This window comes from Pseudoliparis swirei, chromosome 15, assembly GCF_029220125.1.
Source record: "Pseudoliparis swirei isolate HS2019 ecotype Mariana Trench chromosome 15, NWPU_hadal_v1, whole genome shotgun sequence".
Taxonomy (NCBI): domain Eukaryota; kingdom Metazoa; phylum Chordata; class Actinopteri; order Perciformes; family Liparidae; genus Pseudoliparis; species Pseudoliparis swirei.
This window is the reverse complement of record NC_079402.1, coordinates 8,615,402-8,635,771: the sequence shown is the minus strand read 5'-3', so window position 1 is coordinate 8,635,771 and position 20,370 is coordinate 8,615,402. Positions and strand designations below refer to the sequence as shown.

Genomic DNA, 20,370 nt, shown 5'->3' with positions numbered 1-20,370 from the left:
CCATGTCCATGATTAATCATCTGTGGTGACTTTGTGAAAATGATGCACGTGCTCTGATGCAATATACAAATACAATTGTATTCAGTTTAAGAAACAGTGCCAATATGTCAGTTCTGTAAAATAAATAAATATGTTCTGTCATCATAGTCAGACCAGAACATTTGAAAAGGCAGGAAAAGGATTTGAAGAGTTTTCCTGTGTGGTGTGCACTGCCTCATTCGGAGCTTGTTAGCCCTCTCAACCTTGTTCCATAATGAAGAGACGCTGCCTTCCCACTGAGCTGTCTCGTCTGATGATTATTTTGACATTACCCACTGAGAGCTGGGAGGGAATTGTCCTCCACGGCGTCTGCTTGCCATACATTCTCCATAATCAGCCTCGTCATGCATGGGTGTGTGTGTCTGTGTGTGTGTGTGGCAGCATTGGGGATATTGTGCTAATGGACCGCGGTCACTTTTAATGTTATAAAAAGGCATGATTCAATTCAATCATGCAGCAGTTACAGATCAAATTGTGAAACTCAACAAACACATGTTCTTCTCAGGAAAATCTAAAGGAAATTAAGCTTTGTCGCTCTTTGGCTGCTGCTTTAACTGCTTGTATTTAAAAGTGATGTGAGAGAAATTTCACTTATCAATGACTGGGCTCGAGCGTAAATTCGAGATTTCTTTTCATGTCAGATTCGGCCACATAACTTTCTTTATTAATTTTGTGATATCCATCCACAGTGGTGCTTGTACATTGCACCTATACTCATAATGCTAAGTGGGTTTTGCATGTTGCAGTAATGCCAACTAGCAGTGACCCCCTGTGAACGCACCCTGAGGGAGAGCAGTCGATGTTTCTCAGTCGAAAAACATGTCACAACATTTTGTGATTTGTTTAGTTTAAAATATCTTAATTAAATAACTTGATTCATTGTTAAATAGTTAACAGACTGATCTTAATCATTTGGGGGATTCAGATCTGCATAAGTATGTTCAATTAATTCAATTCATAGTAGTTTGGATCCGTTCAGTTAAATGTGTAATTAGGTCGTATTCTGCTCATTAAAATGCAATCAGTTCCAATCTTTAAATAACAAATCCTTTGATCCCAGAAAGTCTCGGCACAGAAGCATTAAAAAAAAAATGTTTTATATATTCTGTCGTTGCATGCAAATGTGATTTCCTGGCCATATTACGGAAAAAGAAAATACACCCACTTTCTCTATGTGAAAATATGTGGTTTTCCTCATATAGCTATGAACTGGAGTTAATAGCTGTGAATGTCTGTGAGAAGCTCCCCATTAATCTTAATATCCACTGCGCTCTGCATAGACAACTAATGACTGCGATGCATCACCTGGATATTGTGATTGTGTGTGCGTGTGTGTGAGTGCGTGTGTGTGTGAGCGTGTGAGAGTGTGACTCTGTTCTTTCTAAGTCAGTCTCCCTTCATGTCTGTTGCATATTCCCAAGTATCCTGCTCAGCACCATATATTGTAATGGATCATATTATGGGTAATGAAGTGAGCCTCAGTCTCCTTGGAATTCCATGTAATGAATTTAAATTGTGACGTACGTTCACTGGCCGATGCACATAAATTGACACTGCACAGAGGAGTGTGATACTCTTGTAGCACAGGAAAAGATTCAAGATTCAAGATGTTTTATTTGTCACATACACACACAGGGTGTGCAGTGAAATGAAAGTGGCAATGCTCAGCAGGAATGTGCAAGGGCAACAAGTACACACTATTTACAATAAAAAACAACACAATATTTACAGTAAGTGTGTGTGTGTGTGTGTGTGTGTGCCTAAGAGGGGCAGTTGTGTGGGTCTATGTGGGGGTCCTGGTGAGGTCGGAGTTCACAATCCTGATGGCCTGAGGAAAGAAACTCCGTCTCAGTCTCTCTGTTCTTGCAGCGTGACTACGGAGGCGCCTGCCTGACCGCAGCAGCTGAAACAGTCTGTTGTTGGGGTGGTGAGGATCCTTCATGATCCTGCCGGCTCTGGTTCTGCACCTCCTGGTGTACAAGTCCTGCAGGGTGGGCAGTGTAGTTCCAATAGTGCGCTCAGCCGAACGCACTACTCTCTGCAGAGCCTTCCTGTCCTGAGCGGAGCAGTTGCCAAACCAGGCTGTGATGCTTCCTGTCAGGACGCTCTCTACAGCTCCAGAGTAGAAGGACTGAAGGATCCTCTGGGAAACTTTAAATTTCCTCAGCTGCCTGAGGTGGTAGAGGCGCTGCCTTGCCTTTCTCACCAGAGTGTCTGTGTTTGTTGACCATGTCAGATCCTCGGTGATGTGGACTCCCAGGTATTTATACCCGCTCACCCTCTCCACAGTAGTCCCATTAATCCCCAGTGGTGAGTACGTCCTCTGTTGTTGTACCCTCCTAAAGTCCACAATCAGCTCCTTAGTTTTGGTGACATTCATGATGAGGCTGTTGTCCTGGCACCAGAGTGACAGATCAGCAACTTCCTCCAGGTAGGCCTTCTCGTCGTTGTCGGAGATCAGGCCCACCACCACTGTGTCATCCGCAAACTTGATGATGGTGTTGGAGCTGAACCTGGCCACACAGTCATGTGTGTACAGGGAGTACAGTAGGGGCTGAGGACGCAACCCTGGGGGGATCCTGTGTTCAGGGTGAGGGATTTGGAGGTGTGTCTGCCCACCCTGACCACCTGTGGCCTGGCGGTCAGGAAGTCCAGGATCCAAGCACACAGGGGGGTGTTCAGTCCCAGCTCAATCAGCTTGCCGGCCAGTCTGGAGGGGACTATGGTGTTGAAAGCTGAACTATAATCAATGAACAGCAGTCTGACATAGCCCCCCCTCTGGCTGTCCAGATGAGAGAGTGTGGTGTGCAGTACCTGGGAGACAGCATCATCCGTGGATCTGTTTGGGCGATAAGCAAACTGCAGCGGGTCCATGGAGGAAGGAAGGAAGGCGCAGATGTAGTCCTTTATCAGCCTCTCAAAGCATTTCATGACCACCGAGGTGAGGGCCACGGTCGGTAGTCATTCATACATGCTGGAGAAGCATTCTTGGGCACAGGGACAATAGTGGATCTCTTGAAGCAGGCGGGGACCACGGACTCAGCCAGGAGAGGTTGAATATTGTGGTGAACACTGGAGCTAGCTGGTTAGCACAGGTCTTCAGTACTCGCCCAGATATGCCATCTGGACCTGCAGCTTTCCTGGTGTTCACCCTCAACAGAGCCCTCCTCACACTGTGCTCGGTCACAGAGAGTGTGTGTTCATCCCCAGCGGTAGAACTCACCTCGGCTACGCTTAACGGTGTTGTTGTTAGCGGCGAGCTAGCGCTGTTGTTGCTAGCCTCAAACCGTGCATAAAATGAGTTCAGGTCGTCCGCTAGGGATGCGTCGGCACTCACCATTGCGCTGGGTCTGCTCTGGTAGTTTGTGATAGTCCGTAGCCCCTGCCATAGGCGCCTGGTGTCGCGCTGCTCCATCTGTGATTCCACTCTGTCTCGGTACCTCCTCTTGGCCTTCTTCACCGCCCTCCTCAGTCCATAGACCGCTGCCTTGTACTCGTCCATGTTGCCGGATACAAGACCGGAGTTATAGGCAGCAGTACGGGCGTTCACAGCTTCACGGATGGATCTATCAACCCACGGCTTTTGGTTAGGAAAGACCCTAACTTTTACCGTGGAGACGATGGTGTCCGTTAGCGTTGCTATGAGGCTCATTGCTACTTCCGCAAACTCGCTGACGGCACTGGAACTGGATTGGATCATGTCCCAGTCGGCGATACGTGGGCGTCCTGTAGCTCAGCCTCTGATTGGTCAGACCACCGCTTCGTTCCTCGTCACTACCGCTTCCGCGATCCTTTGTTTATACTCCGGAAGCAGAAAAATGGCGGCATGGTCTGATTTCCCTAACGGAGGAGAGAGACAGCCTTGTAGCCTCTCTTGAATGGCGTATAGCAGTGGTCCAACGTTCTTTCCTCTGGTAGCACACGTAATGTGCTGGTGAAAGTTCGGCATGACTTTTTAGGTTTGCCTTGTTAAAGTCCCCAGCCACCACCACAGCGCGTCGGGATACTTGTTCTGATGCCGACATAACACATCATGTAGGTCCGATAGTGCTACGTCGGTGTCCGCTTGTGGTGGAATGTGACGGCTGTGGTGATGACCGAGCTGAACTCCGGGAAGGTAGAATGGACGGCATGAGATCGTCAGATGTTCCAGGTTCGGAGCAGGAACGAAAGAGTCTTAATGTTCTTGGGGTCACACCACATGTTGTTTGTCATGAAGCAAACCCTCCACCCTTAGATTTACCAGACTCTTCCGTTCTGTCTGCACGGAAAACAGAGAAGGACTCGGTTGGGCATATGACTCGATCCGGCACCAGCGGGGTCAGCCAAGTTTCCGTCAGACAAAAGATGTTACAATCCCGCATGTCCCGTTGGAATCTGATCCTTGCCCTAAAATCATCCATCTTATTTTCCAGAGACTGGACGTTAGCAAGAAGGATGCTGGGCAAAGGTGGACGGTGGGCTTGAACTCTCAGTCTGTTCCGAATTCCGCTCCGTTTCCCTCGATGTTTTCGTCGCCTCCCCGTAGTAGCGGCTCCACTGTTGTTGTGGTTCGCTCGTACAATCTCTGCCGGCCACGCTGGATCGATGGAAAAAGTGGACAAAAACCCTTGTTTTGCGCAAAAGTTTATGTCCAAAAGTGTGCTGCGGTCGTATGTTGTTAGTGCCGATGTGTTTGTGGCAAAGAAAATATTAAAAATAAACACAAAAACTAAAAGAGCGCACAATCTCCGCGGAGCTGCCGCGACGGCGACTGGACACAGCCGCGCCATCTCTCTGACCTCATTCGGCGCAGTGGCTTATTCCGCCTCATGTTGAGTTTTACTGGAGTTAAATTTTAAATACGATTATATAATGCAAGAATGTGCATGTGTGTGTGTGTGTGTGTGTGTGTACGTGTGTGTGAACCCCTTCAGCTCAGTGTCAGACCTTCTGAAAGTGTATGCCGTAATTACGTAATACATTTAAGTCCCTTAATGCCTGGGTATGAATCAGAAACTGTAAGAGAACACACACACGCACACACAAAAATGCATGCCCAAACACAAACACACACACACACACACACAGACAGAGTGCTGTATATTTCTGATAGCTTATATTATCTAGGTCTCCCTCCTGGCTGCACATCAAACATGGATGAGCTCGAACCATAAAAGGCTCCATTTTCCTTTGATTTATATAAGGAATAAAAATCGGAAAGGTGAAAAGTCCAAACCATGCATATTTTATCAGCTCGCTGACACCAAAGGCAAGACGGAACACATTTTAACATCGAGCAAAACTTAAAATAGACCATGATAGGACCAAGCCTTCTGACCTCGTGTCTATTATGGCGCAAAGAAGTCCATCTTTAAAAAAAACCTGTTGTAAAACACAACTGATTCTTTCAGAAATAGAACAAACAAGGTCTGTTTTGGGCTATTTAACGGGAATAAATACAAGAAATTAAAGTCTAGACAATTGAGACATTAGTAGCTACATCTTCTTACAAAGAAAAAGGAGGGTGAGTAAGTTGGAAAATGTACACTTTGAACATAAAATAATCCCGTGGTGCACATTTGTTCTATCCAATTAATATAATTTTGCACACAAAAAAAGAAAGTCTAAAATACAGAAAATAGATTAAGCCTCACGTCATGTAATCCACCTTAGAATTCATATTGTTTTATACATATGACACTGTTTCACTACTTAATACTTTGAGTAAGGGCTCCCATATCATACAGATACCCCCCAAATGCTACATCACCCATTCAGACACCTCACCTTTCTGTTTGTGAGTGTATCCCCAGCCCTCTCTATACCGATTCTCCCTCCATTACAACCATCCATCTGTACTGTACATCCATCTGCCCCCTCCCCCCATCCCCCTTTCCCTCCCTCCACCTCTCTAATCCATCCATAAATCGCTGCATACGTAGCCCCACTTTCCCGCCCTCATCTCGTCCATCTTTCACTTTCTCCTCTTGTTGCCACTCCCCACTTTCTCCAGTTCCCCCTTTTTTTCATCCATCCTGTCTGAATAATGCAGCGGCCACACGGCTGCAGAGCCATTGTCCCTGCTTCAATGTTAATGTTGTGTCCTTGTCTAAATTATTGGGTCACTATCATCCATCACGGCTAATCATTGTCGTACAGATGCATGGACAAACAAAAGACATTACTGGGAACAAAGGCACGTGTGTCGAGAACAAAGGCGCTCATGGAGCAGAGAAACGTGTTGCGGTCCAGGTCGCTCCTTTCAAATTCAATCATTCACTGTGAAAAGGTGCAGCAGGCGCTTTATTTTTGTTTGCAAATAAAGTCACTTCACGGGCTTCAACCGGCTTCGATAATTCTAAAATACTAAACATACATTCACTCTCATGCAACATACCTTAATTTTTTCCATTTACATTTGCATAGAGTAAACATTACCCCTATGCTTCATAATACATTAATAACAATATCAATATTCTCCCTAATATTTCCTATTACAATATCTTTCTATATGTATTAATTTAAATCATAAGACTTCCTCTGCACATGTTATCAAAATAAACTATTACAACCTAACAGATCTCAAAGAACGATGACCTCAACAGCACTTGACTTAAGTGAAAACAATTGAATGTTTGGTTTAGGGTACAAAGCTCACGTCTTTTGGTTAAAATAACGTTGGTTATGAAACTTCTTAAATAACACATAACTGTATTGAACAGACGAGCCAGTTAGGCAGCGGGAGACAAACTCCAGTCTCCTGGGTGAAAGTCCCGTGTTTGTACTCTGTTTGTAGCGTGCACCCATTTACCCCGACCTCCATCATACCTAAAGTCTTATCCAAACATATTCACTGAACCTTGGAATGTGTGTGTCCACCCCAACTAATTGACTTTAAATGGGCATTGTTTCCGTGATGCTGCATAACTTCAACACTTTTCAAAGTGTGCTGATCGGAGGTTGTGGTAGATCAGGCTGAAATATAAATAAAAGTGTCTTTTCTCATGTTATTTTTATCTGAAACAAAAATACATTTTGCTTCCACCACAGCAGACGTAATTGGAAGGTCGCTCACTGTTATATGTTTTTGGTTTACTTCATGCGAGGAGGAGCTTGGACTGCTATCAACAAGCCTCAACAACAAGCCTGCCTCAGAGCCACCGAGAAAAGTTTTGAAATGCCAAATTCATCTTTCTTGTACAGTATTGTAAGCCGCAGTCTTGTCATATGGAGTGGTTGTCATGGCGTAATGTGTAGTTCCTCCCTTACAGTGCTGATGAGCCCAGTGGTTTGACTTTGCTTTTCGGATTCACAGATCTAAAGACCAGAGCCTGATTGTGGTGGCGGACGGGTATCTTGTGGGATTATTGGTTTGATTTTCCATCACTTTTCAGTGATGGACTCGGCTCATATGGATCTGTACCACTTCAATGTTTGGTGGCGGGGGTTTGAAAGATGGGGGCTAATGTGGATTAGGTTAAACAGACCCATTAAAACATGAAAGCTTGTTGATTGCTGATGTGGGAGTATCAGACATCTCTTCGAGACCCAGGGCTTTGTGTGTGTGTGTGTGTGTGTGTGTGTGTGTGTGTCAAATGAATCAATAGTGATGAGAGCCGGCTGGTTTCTATTACCTATTTAATTATCGTCCATCAAACAAACAGGATAGCACCTTGAGATCACTTAGACCACGGCCCACACACACACACCCTTGCCTCAATAGTAGGGGGGTCACGTTTACTCTCACTGTCACGTTAAATAAAAGACAATCAAGGTCACCAAAGCCGAGAAAAACACAAATGCTTTTACAAATGAGCAAAGATAGCAAGTCCTTTAATTAACTCTGTTCTGTGACCTTTTAACGAAGTAAGACAACGACAAAGTTAACAAATCAGGCCAATTAGGGAGATGATATCATTTGATTCATCTAATTTGCTAACATGGACATTGGTTCAGGAACCACAAGCTTGTGCTGCCATTGACTCAAATGCCACCGAGGGTCAGCTCAAGCGCCAGCGAAGCATCATTCCTTTGTCTGCTGACGCCATCTGACTGGGCATAAAAAGATAAAGCCGCTCAGGGTTGAAATCAAAATATTTATACAGATGAGTGTTTTTTTAATTTATTTTTTGCCATCTCCAAACCAAAACAAGCCTTTAGGATGCTGCAGCTGCAAGAGCAACACGGAGTGTGTGTGTCTGAGTGACAGCTGTGAGACATGTGTTACTGCTGGTGTCTGATTAGGCAGGGCGGTCTGCCCTCACTCTCATTCTTTCTGGCATGATTACATAACTGGCAATCTGCAGTAAAATCTCAGCGTGTGCATGTGTGTGTGTACAGTATTTGCGCATTCAAAAGAATGTTTTTGTGTGTTGTGCGACTTTGTGCGTAAGTGTGACCTAGAAAAGTCAAGCAGTCTCTCGTGGCTTCATTAGGCCATAAACCAAAAGTTCAGAATCTATAACCTTCAAATGATCACCCTGCAAGTTCCCTGATGTGTTTGTGTGTCTTTTTGTGCAGTTGTTTGCCCATTTTTCTTATTTTTCTAATGTGGTATCATGCTTAGCTTCTCCCAGTCTTCTTTAAGTTGTCCATTATTTATTTCCATCCTTGTCACTCTCAGGCATGGGTCAGACAAGAAAGAAACGTTCTTTCAGCCTGGAGACCGCTGCTGGTTGACCGAAAAGTCAATGTTGATTTATTTGTCACATAACCGACATACTTCAGTTATTTTACCCCAAACCTCCATCTTTTCCCAAACCTAGACTGCATGCATCTAGCGTGCCGGAAATTGACACGTGCTGCTGGACCTTCGTCGGAAAACGCACACATAATGAGGAGTAACTTTTCCATATCATACAAACAGTTGGATGAGGACACGTTGATAGAATCCAATATTCGCAGTTGGAGAGAAACCGGAGACAGACGGCGGTCTCACGTGCCCATCCATCCGACTTCCTTCCTTGGTAGACTCTGCGCCTCCCAAACAGCCAACACTACTTCCTCTTTTGCTCCCGACAAACAAGAGTTAGAATTTCTCTGCCCTCTAAACGGCCTCTTTACTTGAACATGTTGTTGTTGGGTTTTTTTTGGGGGGGGGGGGGGATTAGCTCAAACGGGTGACTAATTGTTGTCATTTTACTCTGGATGAAAGCCATATGCTTGCAGTGTGTGTTGCCCTCGGGTCGCCATTACTCCGCGCAGGAAGCTCGTCGCGATTGGAGATCAGAGCTATGTGATGAATTCAGAATGCTTCGATGTTGCAATTGGAAACAAATGACTGCACCACAGCTGCTGAATTCATCCAAAGTCACCGACACTCCCAATAAGATGCATTAGCTGGAGATTGAGAGATGGAAAAATTAAAGCGACACTTTTATCGCTGGGGTTCTACGTGCGTTCAGCTCGTTGCCACCATCATCTTCATCATCACAGACTCACTTGTAATGTTGACTTTTTTTTAATCACTGGTGCAGACATTTTTCAGACTCTGAAGGTGCACCAGAGCCATGAGTCTCCTCACACTGCAGAAAAGGAACAGGCTTTTTACCTCTGGAACTCTCTCTCCGCTGCAACTCAACAATAGATATAAGGAAGGCAGCGCAGGAGAGTTATCAGTTCCGGGTCCTACACACACAGGGCCACTGCAGCATTTCACTACCTCTCTTTCTCACTCGCCCTTCACTCCCTCCACCCCCCCCCCCCCTCCCCCTGGTTGCCGAGTCCCGCCTCATCACCTCCCATCCCACTCCTCTGGTGTTCTCTCATCCCCCCACCCCCTGCTGCATCCTCCTCTCCACCTCCCCCCTTCTACCTCTCTTCCCCTCCTCTCAACATGTCTGTCTGTTCGAAAACTGGAGCAACGTCTTAATCGAGGCTCGGAGACGTGACGGGAATTTCTAAGCAACATCTGCAGTACAGACAGACACACGCACACACACACTCACACACATTCTGCTTGGCAGCCAATTAACAGCCTGCAATCGAGCGCCAAAGGAATAACTGCATGCTGATGAGCCGGCGGCTCTACGTGTGTGTGTGCGTCTGTGTGAGAGTCTATGTGTATGTTTGTGATGAGCTGGTGGCCGTCAGAACCACTTACACAGATAGAAGGATATCTCTTTTATGTGTTCGGGGGGAGACAGGGGGGATTATGCGGCATTAAAAACCATCTTTGTGAGGGACAAACTAAGACAGGAAAAAAGAAGTACAAGTTTGTGACCAAGAGAGTGTGTGTGTTTTTGTGTGTGTGCGTGTATGAGATGCTGTCCCGCCTGTCTTCAATACATGTGTGTGTTTGTACATACAAGCAGCATCGGGAGGACAATGCGGATGATTTACATGGAGCCTTGCTAATCCACCTCCTCCTCATCCTTCCTCTATTTTCGTTATCTTTCGTTCTCCTCCACCCCCTCCTCCTCAATTCTAGCCTGCCTTCACTTTCGGGAGTTCATCCAAAGGTGAACGTCTGGGAAAAAAAGAACAAAAATCATATATTCTCTTTTTGAGTCAAAAATACTGACACCTGCCTTGACACGATATCCCAGAGCAGCAAAGCTCTGTATTTGCCAGTCCAGGTTTGATCCTTTTTTCTAATATTTTTTGAGGGAGATAAAAAAGTTGTTGAAAAGAAGACTGTGGGTGGAAATCCTGCCTTCGTTGTTGCTGTTGCCCTACTTTATTGCTTTATTGTCTTCTATATCAGTCTCCTCAGTACACCGGATGAATAAAACACTGGCAGGTGAAAGGAGTAAACTACTATTTTCAAGTGAAAGAATATATATATATATTCCATTATAACACATCACAATTACGCCAAATAAGGTCAGCGAATAACTAATAAAAAAATAACTCGTAATGTTTTACTAACTATTTTCATTTAAATATTCCTTCTAAAGATAAAACAAGTGCTATTTTACTTCTTTTTAACTTCCAGATATAATCATGTCATAAGTATTTAAATAAAATAGTTTTGTGTTTGATCTAAACTTTAACAAGCATGTGTGGTATAAATAATGAGTGGAAAGTGCAAATGACCAGTTCCAGCGTTAATTAAAAGCTGTACATGTGAAGCTTGTTTTCATGCGTGAGTAAATGAATGTAATCTTTTGTCCGCTTCGCAACAGCAAATTGACTTGTGACTCCATCACTTTGAGCTAATCACTCGACAAAATCCAGACTGTTTGCTGTCCTGGCTCCTCATTGGTGGAACGAGCTCCCCACTAACATCAGGACAGCAGAAAGTCTACATCTTCCACCGGAAACTAAAAACACATCTTTTACGACTATATCTGGAATAAAAAGAAATTGGCACTTCAGTGGCACTTGATTGTCACTTACTTATGATATTTTTGTAGTTTGACTTTCTTGAAGAAATGTTACTTTCTTGATTCTTGTTGTTCTGAGTTTGTACTCATGGTTGAATGCACTTATTGTAAATGGCTTTGGATAAAAGTGACAGCTAAATGACATGTAAACTAGGCTGACAACTGGTGGCTTTAGAGGATAGTTCTGCTGGCTGATGTTTCGGGAAGCAGCAGATGGGAACATAAATGAGTATACAGACACTGTTTCCAGTTACATCCAATATTGCATTGAGGACATCGTCCCGAAGAAGACTGTCCGGTCTTTCCCTAATCAGAAGCCCTGGGTTGACGCCGCGGTCCGGACCCACCTTAGAGCTCGGTCTGCTGCCTTTAACTCCGGGGATCCTGATCAGTACAGGAAGTCCAGATACGACCTTTTGAGGGCCATCAAAGCTGCAAAGAGGACATACAGGAGCAAGGTGGAGTCTAGCTACCATGGCTCTGACCCCAGGCGCATGTGGAGTGGATTAAGAGCCATTACAGACTACAAGGGGAGGGGCTGCAGTGAGACCCAGTCCTCTGTCCTTCTTCCAGACGAGCTGAATGCTTTTTTCGCTCGTTTTGAGAGGGACAGTGACCCCCCTGCAGCGGAGCTACCTGAAGGCCCAACCAGTGGTGTGCCTACTATAACTGTAGCAGAGGTGAGGCGCTGCTTCAATAAGATCAACCCTCGCAAGGCACCTGGCCCGGATGGCATATCAGGTAGGGCCCTCAGGGGTTGCGCTGACCAGCTAGCGGGGGTCTTCAGCGACATCTTCAACCTCTCCCTCAGCCTGTCTGTACTCCCCACATGCTTCAAACGGACCACCATCGTCCCTGTGCCCAAGATCACCAAGGTCACCTGCTTGAATGACTACCGCCCGGTAGCACTGACCTCTGTGATCATGAAGTGCTTTGAGCGGCTGGTCAAATCATTCATCTGCTCCTTGCTGCCTCCCACCCTGGACCCGATGCAGTTTGCATACCGGTCCAACCGGTCTACAGATGATGCCATAGCTCTGACCACGCACACCGCCCTCACCCACCTGGACAAAGGGAATACATATGTGAGAATGCTGTTCATTGACTACAGTTCAGCATTCAATACCATCATCCCCTCCAGACTTGTCTCGAAGCTCGTGGCCCTGGGACTAAGCACCTCCCTATGCAAATGGGTCTTCGACTTCCTGACGGGGAGGCCACAGGTGGTGAGAATCGGTGACCGCACCTCATCTACAGTCATCACCAACACAGGCACCCCCCAGGGCTGTGTGCTCAGCCCCCTCCTGTTCTCCTTGTTCACACATGACTGTGTAGCTACGCACAGCTCCAACCTCATTGTCAAGTTTGCTGATGACACAACCATTGTGGGCCTCATCACTGGCAATGATGAGTCAGCCTACAGAGAGGAGGTTGCTACCCTGACTACATGGTGTCAGGAAAATAGCCTCTCTCTCAACATCAGCAAGACAAAGGAGATGATTGTGGACTTCAGGAGACGGCAGGTGGAGGAGCATGCAACCCTGCATATCAACGGTTCTGCAGTGGAAATGGTCAGCTGCTTCAGGTTCCTCGGGGTCAACATCAGCAACGACCTCACCTGGTCTGCTCACACAGACAAGGTGGTCAAAGCGGCCCGAAAGCGCCTCTTCTTCCTGAGGAGACTGAAGAAGTTTGGCATGGATTCAGTCATCCTCACCAATTTCTACAGATGCACAATAGAAAGCATCCTGACTGGGTGCATCACAGTGTGGTATGGGAGCTGCACAGCCAAGGACCGCAAGGCCCTACGTCGTGTGGTCAGGACTGCGGAGTTCATCATCGGTAGGGAGCTCCCAGCCCTGCAGGACACATACCGCACACGATGCCTCAGGAAGACTGGCAGGATCCTAAAGGACTGCCATCATCCAGCCTTCAGTCTGTTCACCCCGCTGCCTTCTGGAAGGCGGTACCGTAGTATCCGGTCTCGCACACAGAGACTGGAGAACAGTTTCTTCCCGAGAGCCATCAGGCTGCTCAATGGACACTGACACACGATCGACACTTTTGCACTCGACACTTTACACTCGTCACTTATATACACTGTCACTTTCAGCCTTGTACTTACACTTACACTTTCTATTGCACAACCTGCTTTCACTTCCTGCTACTCCCATTTGTCTGTAGTCTAGTTATTATATGTATTATATGTATATATGTTAGTATTATGTTCAGAGTTCTTGTACAGTGTGTATGTTATGTTATGTTATATTATGTTAGGCTATGGTAGTTGTTGTGTGGTGCCTTGTCCTAAGAATTTCAGTGCCCAGTCTGACCCTGTGTCATTCTGTGTATCTGACAATAAAAGACTTGACTTGACTTGACTTGGTAAATGCTTGTGTAAGGAAAGACCACCATCTAGTGGATACATGCTTATGAAAGAGGAGGATCAGAGAAAATGATGTGCTGACATAACAATAGGTTTGGACAGCCTCATTGAGACATGAAACAAACATTGTGTTTCATTTGAGAGGCTCAAAAGACCAAACATCTGCTCATGGGGCTGTCTCTTGTGGATGCCGGTATTTCGTCAGCTGGTAGGGCAATGTCGAGGAGTCACCACATTTCCATTCAAATTCGTAGATGGATGATGAAAGAAGAAATGTCTCAATTAAAAAGATTATTTGCAGGTTTTTATTTCTCCCCTGAATTTTTCAAATCCTTGTTTCTTCAACTCTAAGGCACACAACCTTTCATTCCATCGCTGATATTTTAAACCCAGTATTTTGTATCACAGACACACACACATACACACTCAAATTAAAGAGTATACATGAGTGATGATTTATGAAGATTAGATAACGGCATTGTCTTTATCATTATTATCATTATTAAATCATCTGAAGACACTCTGAAAAGTTTACTTTAATTTATCATATTTTCTAGTTTAAGTTAAATCCTAATTTGTACAAATAACATTATGCAGATGATTATTTATAACAGCAACATTCCTGATCGATCTGGAATGATAGAGTGACGTCCACAACTCAGAGTAACAGCACCCTCGCGTGGAGAGCTGAGCTAATGACAGGAACGTTTCTAAAGACTCTGGACCTCCTCCAGTTCGAGTATAACAGCTGGGACAGTCCCACTGCAGAAACACACAAGACACAACCACACAGAAGAGAAGACATTTGAACCAGAGGACTCAACACCAAAGACTCACTGAAGATGCTGTGCCGTCATTCAATTCAATTCTGTTTATTTTGTATAGCCCAATATCGCAAATTACAAATTTGCCTCAAAGGGCTTTACAATCTGTCCACATATGACATCCCTGTCCCATGGAGTCCAGTCTGCTCTCAGTCCATTCATGGGCTTCTCCTGGCATGTACACGCAGACACACGTGGCGTGTGCATGCCAGAGGTCAAACCTCTGCAGCAGTCTGGAGCTGATGGGCAAATGTCACACACCTGTGAGGAGATGCAGCCTTTACAATCCAGTGTGGCCCTGAAGCTGGCCCCCTACCAGCTGAGGGGGAGGGAGAGGGAGAGAACTTTGGCCTGACCCTCGAAACTCAAGGTTTTCCCCCGGAAGATAGATATATGGATAGATGGATGGTTGGATGGATGAATGGCTGGATAGAGATAGATGGTTGGATAGATAGATGGATGGATGGATACTTTACACTGGGGGGGGGGGGGGGGGGGATTTGGTGCAGCAACAAGCAAGCATGCAAAGTAAACATAACATATTAATATAAAGTATGACAAAATGTAAAATACAATAAAGGACTTTCTCAATTTAAGAAAAATGTAATAATAAATTAAATGAACACTGTTTATATACAGTGTATATATGCAGTATATACAGTGAAAGCAGTGCAAGGTTTATTTATTGATGTTTGAGGAGGATCTGGCCAGAGGTGATTTATTATAAAGAAGAGCTGTCTGTTAGGCAGGACAAGCTGAGAGTCAGCGGGAACACGCAGAAGAAGCAGGAGGACATGGAAGGCTGCTACAGATGCCAGGAATTCAGACGGGGGTTCGATCTGCCTGAAGGGCCGAACCCTGAGGCCCTCACCTGCTGCTGAGAGAGAGCTGACGATCAGGAGGAACCTGGAGGAGAAGAGTGTGTGTTCACAGCAGCACACAGGACAAACCGGAGAACATGGAGTCATTTGCATATTGTTGAAGCCATGTATAGTAACTGTACTGAATGATAATTATGTTTTCTTATTTGAATAATTTGTATGTGTTTTCAGGAATGTACTGCATTTGCAGATGTTTAACACTAGATGTCACTCAAACTCGGCTTGTTTGATTCACCCAAATTGCATTAATCATATACTTTCCATATCTCCAATTGTGTCTCACTTTGCTAGATACTATTTTTTATACGTACAGTTTTAAATACTCATACTAGTAGTCATAGCAGAAGTATTTATTTTTACTTGAGAAGCTGTTCCATGTATCTTCGTTAAATTACAATATAATGACATCAACATTTAGTTCCCTTGCCTCCATTCACTGTTAGTGTTCAGCAGCTCAGTAATCTTCCTCCTGCGGTCCTTTGATGGACTCTTCTTCTGCAAGCACGTTACTCTGAAACCACTGTCTGCCTATTGCTGCCACAATCAATGCTAGACACCACATACTAGTGTGCTGTAATTCAATAAAGAGACGAGAAGAGAGGATTGCTGCTGAATAGTTCAGTGAGGACACTCAGTATCTTATCTCTCTTCTCTTCTTGTTGGACCAGACTCATCATCTGGGGTTTCATTTCCTATCTCCTCCTCTTCATCTTCCGGCATGGTAAACAATATGTTTTTGTGTAGTTTACTTCGTTTTACTGCTACTTTAAAATACATTTAATATGTATTAATTGTATTGCTGGTGAATATAAGTAACATATTAATGGTTGTTTGTGTTACAATTTTTTTTGTATAATTTGCATCCAGATATCGTAGTGCCCAATGTCCAGTAGAAATATCCAAACAAACAAACATGTAGAGCAGTGCACCTCTACAGGGATCAAGGATAACATGGAACATTAAACACTCAACAGTCCAATATCTTTATTTCAAGGCTACAGTCACAACTGTGGATTTCATAAGTGTGCTTATGGTAAGCATGAAGTGAAATCTGATCATTGTACTGGGTTTGCAATGCAAACATGATGCTTTGCCTTCATTTTGACTCCATGTCTGCCTTCTTAAAGATGTATAACCAACATGTAATTTAAAAACAACACCATAAAGAGCATTACAAAATTGCTAAATTACTCAAGTTGAATATTTTGTTGTCATACTTTTTGAAAATGTATTTAAATTCTTGGGGAAAGCAACAGATCGCATTATTTGTCGTTCATCCCTTACGATTTAAAGACAACATTGTATAATTAATAGTCAATTGGATAACATAACAAGGCATATTTAACAAGTAAGAGGAAAGGAATTGTGGATTTCAGTCGTTAGAAACTAAGAGTGGAAAACAATGTACCCCTTTTAAAATCAGAACAATTGAAATCTGACTTTTCTGTTGTTATTAACACAATTATTATAATGCTAAATAGGAACCCCTGACAAAGTCAAGCATTGTGACAAATTAGTACTGCAGTTACAAAAGAATTCGAAAGGATTTGTTGCATTAGAAATGTTTGCTGGAGAGGAATGTGACCTGAGTTGGAACTGCTAACTTAAAGTAAAAAGGAGGAAAACAAGAGAAGACACAAAGTAGGTGAACTATATTCTATTCAAACATTATAAAACATGTCAGTTATGATGTGTTCTTTATTGGGTATAGTAAAATAAAACTTTGAAGTTGAAAGGGTACAAATACATACATGTATTAATTTTCTTAAAGTAGCGTGTATGCTCCCTTATTGTGTAATGCCCTCATAATAAAAGTACACTTTGAGGTAGATCAGTCTCCGCCTCAATTTGACGTAACCCTTGGAAGGAAACGTATACACTGCATGTGTACTGCACCGGGTTCTGCCTGCTTGAGAGAAAACATGCACTCGCAGTGTGTGCGTTTCCTAAACGAGTGTGGCGGCATCATTCATCCTGCACTCAGGAGTCCTATTTGGCAGGCAAATGAGCCTCAGCAGTGGCCTGGCAGACCCTGGAGCTGCTGCCACAGGGTCAGCATCTCGTTGGGACTCCGTCTGTGCACCAACAGAACAGATCTGTAAGCACAGGGGTTTCCCCTGTCCGACTCTGGGAGATCAAATGTTAAAAAGCCCGGGTGATGACTCGGGGAGAGGCCCAGCCTGTGCAGGCACATGCCCAGATACACGTCGTCTATTGGGAAAAGTCGCACCCTCTCGGACATGTCTTTTAATCGCAACGCTAGCGAGCCAGAATACACCACCCCTCCTCCGCCGGCGTACGGCGGGTACACGCCTTTGTAGAAACGCTCTGGGATGTAATATTTAGTGGACGGCTCCCGGTTGGGCCTCGCGTTATAGATCACATCCCCCACAAACAAATCAAGCTCAGTTTTGTTTGTGTAGGCTTTCCACAGGTTGTGGTTCTCCCACTGCTGGTGCAGGTAATCCAGAAGGGCACCTGTTCGGACAAAGACGTCATCGTCCCCTTTGAACACGAAGACGGCCGTGGGGCAGTACCGATGGAGCCAATGCCAGAACAGCAAGTCCTTTAGGGTCAGGTTGTAGAAAGTGTCTCTGAAATCCCACTGCAGGATATCCCCGTATTTGTGGTTCTCGAGCTCCAGGAGGTTTCTGAGGTCCGGATGAGGACCTGTACTTGAGTCCTGCCTTCCGAGGAGGAACACCGTGCGCACTAATCCACCCTTCTTGCTGGATTCTCCCTCCACCAGGCCACTGTGTCCCCACGTTTCACGGATGGCCTGCCTGTTTTCAAAGTTCCCCACCTGTGATTTGATGGCCATGAGGAGCATGGGAGCACCAAAGCGACTCCTGTTCCTCCGACACATACCGGGTTGATTGATAAGGAGGGGGTACTCCATGCAGTGCATTGCCATTATAAATGCCCTCATTTGCTCTGGCAAGTTGTTAAAATCATGCATCCGAGGGACTGAACACTTGTGCGACATGCAGGTAGAAGAGCATTCATCTTCGATGTCCGATCCGAGCTTAACCTTCGGCTCAGTCGCATTTCCTCTCAGTATTGGGTTGTGCTGGCGGTCCCAAACATGCTGCAACTGGTTCCACACTGCACTGTCCTCCAGACGGAGGTTCCAGAAAGGACCAAGTGGGTGAGAGGCCAGAGCAGAGGAGTTAGCGGAACTCCCCGAGGCAATGTAGTGGATGGTTATTTTTGGAGGCGCGTATGATATGGTGACGAATATGGACACCATGATGTAAATCAGAAGGTGGCCGGTCATCATGCAGGGGAGAAGGCACATGCAGAGCAGTCTGCTATTGCATTTGCAGAATTTGCCCATTGCCTGTTAGTGTACAAAATAACACATAAAGAGATTTATTTTTATGTTTTATCTACAAATCATATCAGATTTAAAGTGCACTCATCGCTGACTGAACCACATTGACGTGGGTGTACCTGTGATGTGTCTTTTTAGAGCTAACACTGGAGGTAACCCTCTGGAGTTTCTGTCTCCTTGGTGATGGTCCAGTGAGAGTTATTATCTGCTCTAGTCTACACATTCAGGGCATCAACCTGCTGATAGGCACACAGCCCCTGAAGACACAGTGTGGATTAATACGAATGGAGTGGATTGACTCACACTTTATTATTTTGGACTTATTTAGGGTTTTTTAGGGCTTTGAGTGCCCTATATCTATTCCCCCCCTTTTTTCCAAATTATCTAATCTAATTGCATGTAAAACATTGACTGTTAAAGAAGGAAAATAGCCTCATAAAGTCTCCAACATACTGCCTTTTTATCACATCAACTTGAATTTCAATATATGGAATCTACACAGACAATTACGTATGAAGACAATGAATTTAAGACAAAGCTAAACAATACTCACAAGCGCTTCTGATCTTCAAGCCGACTGAGATTTTTTTTAAAGACACAGTGATTTGTGGTGTCCAGTTTTTGTTGTCGTGTTTTCATCCGGCTTGGTTATAGTGCTGTTATAGCTGATGGCATCTATTCTGTCGCGCATCATTTATGTCCGTAACGATGAAGGAACACGATGGGCATCCTTTAGGTCGAACACAGGCGTCCTCTTACCGCAGTACAGCCGCAGCTGAGCAACAGGTCCCCAGGTAACTGCGCACTGAGCATGCGCCTCTTTCCTTATCATCAGGAAAATACTCACAGGATTAACGCAGGCTGCTATATATGCTGACAAAAGACCGATTTAAACTCGGGGCATCTGGAAATAATGTTTTCTCCACAGAGATATGATTTGACTTGATTTGCATGCAGGTGCTGCATGAACGTTTTTTGTCGGCATATTTGCATGATGTGGCCAGATGACTGAAGGGATCACCTATAAGCCCTATGCATGTCAATTGCTATGGTTCAACATGTCTCCTTATACAAACAAGATCAATAGACTACTCTAAACATGATGCATATGTGCATGACGTTTTGAAGGTAAATGTGGCTAACAAAGAAATATAATTTAAAACAGGGCACAATTGATTACAAAAAAATCTAAATAAACATTCCAAATGTAACAGGAAATAGGCTATACAGTTCATATTTATACTCAGATTTGTGAACATGTACTATTCTGTTGCCTATACTATCATATCCGGAATGTAAGGGTATCACATGTTGGTAGGCTACATATAGTTTGTCATCATTAGGATGATTTGCGTCATGAAAGCATTGTAAAGATAAGCCCATATGAGTTGTTTCTATCAATTCGTTTTAATTGACGAGCGGCAGTATGATGCAACCTTAAAGAGGACAATCAAGGCAACCACTGATAAACATCCCCGACATACCTTCGTATATGTAAAGACATGTTTGACGGACGGAAACCCTCAGCCAATACAACATGCGTCTGGCAACAGGTTATCGGCTGAACTCCGGGAATTAGCCAATGGGGAGAGAGGAA

General features: G+C 44.6%; 1 protein-coding gene and 1 pseudogene across 1 annotated transcript; one reads left to right on the top strand and one right to left on the bottom strand.

The window, feature by feature from the left end:
• Window positions 1-14,763: 14,763 nt before the first annotated feature.
• Window positions 14,764-15,540, top strand: LOC130205673 (heat shock protein 30-like; annotated as a pseudogene).
• A 1,724-nt stretch (window positions 15,541-17,264) lies between these two features.
• On the bottom strand, window positions 17,265-18,776 carry si:dkey-175m17.6 (N-acetyllactosaminide beta-1,3-N-acetylglucosaminyltransferase 2). The gene has a single exon (XM_056432107.1). The coding sequence runs from the start codon at window positions 18,774-18,776 to the stop codon at window positions 17,451-17,453; it is 1,326 nt and encodes a 441-aa protein (XP_056288082.1). The 3' UTR covers window positions 17,265-17,450.
• Between the last annotated feature and the right edge of the window lie 1,594 nt (window positions 18,777-20,370).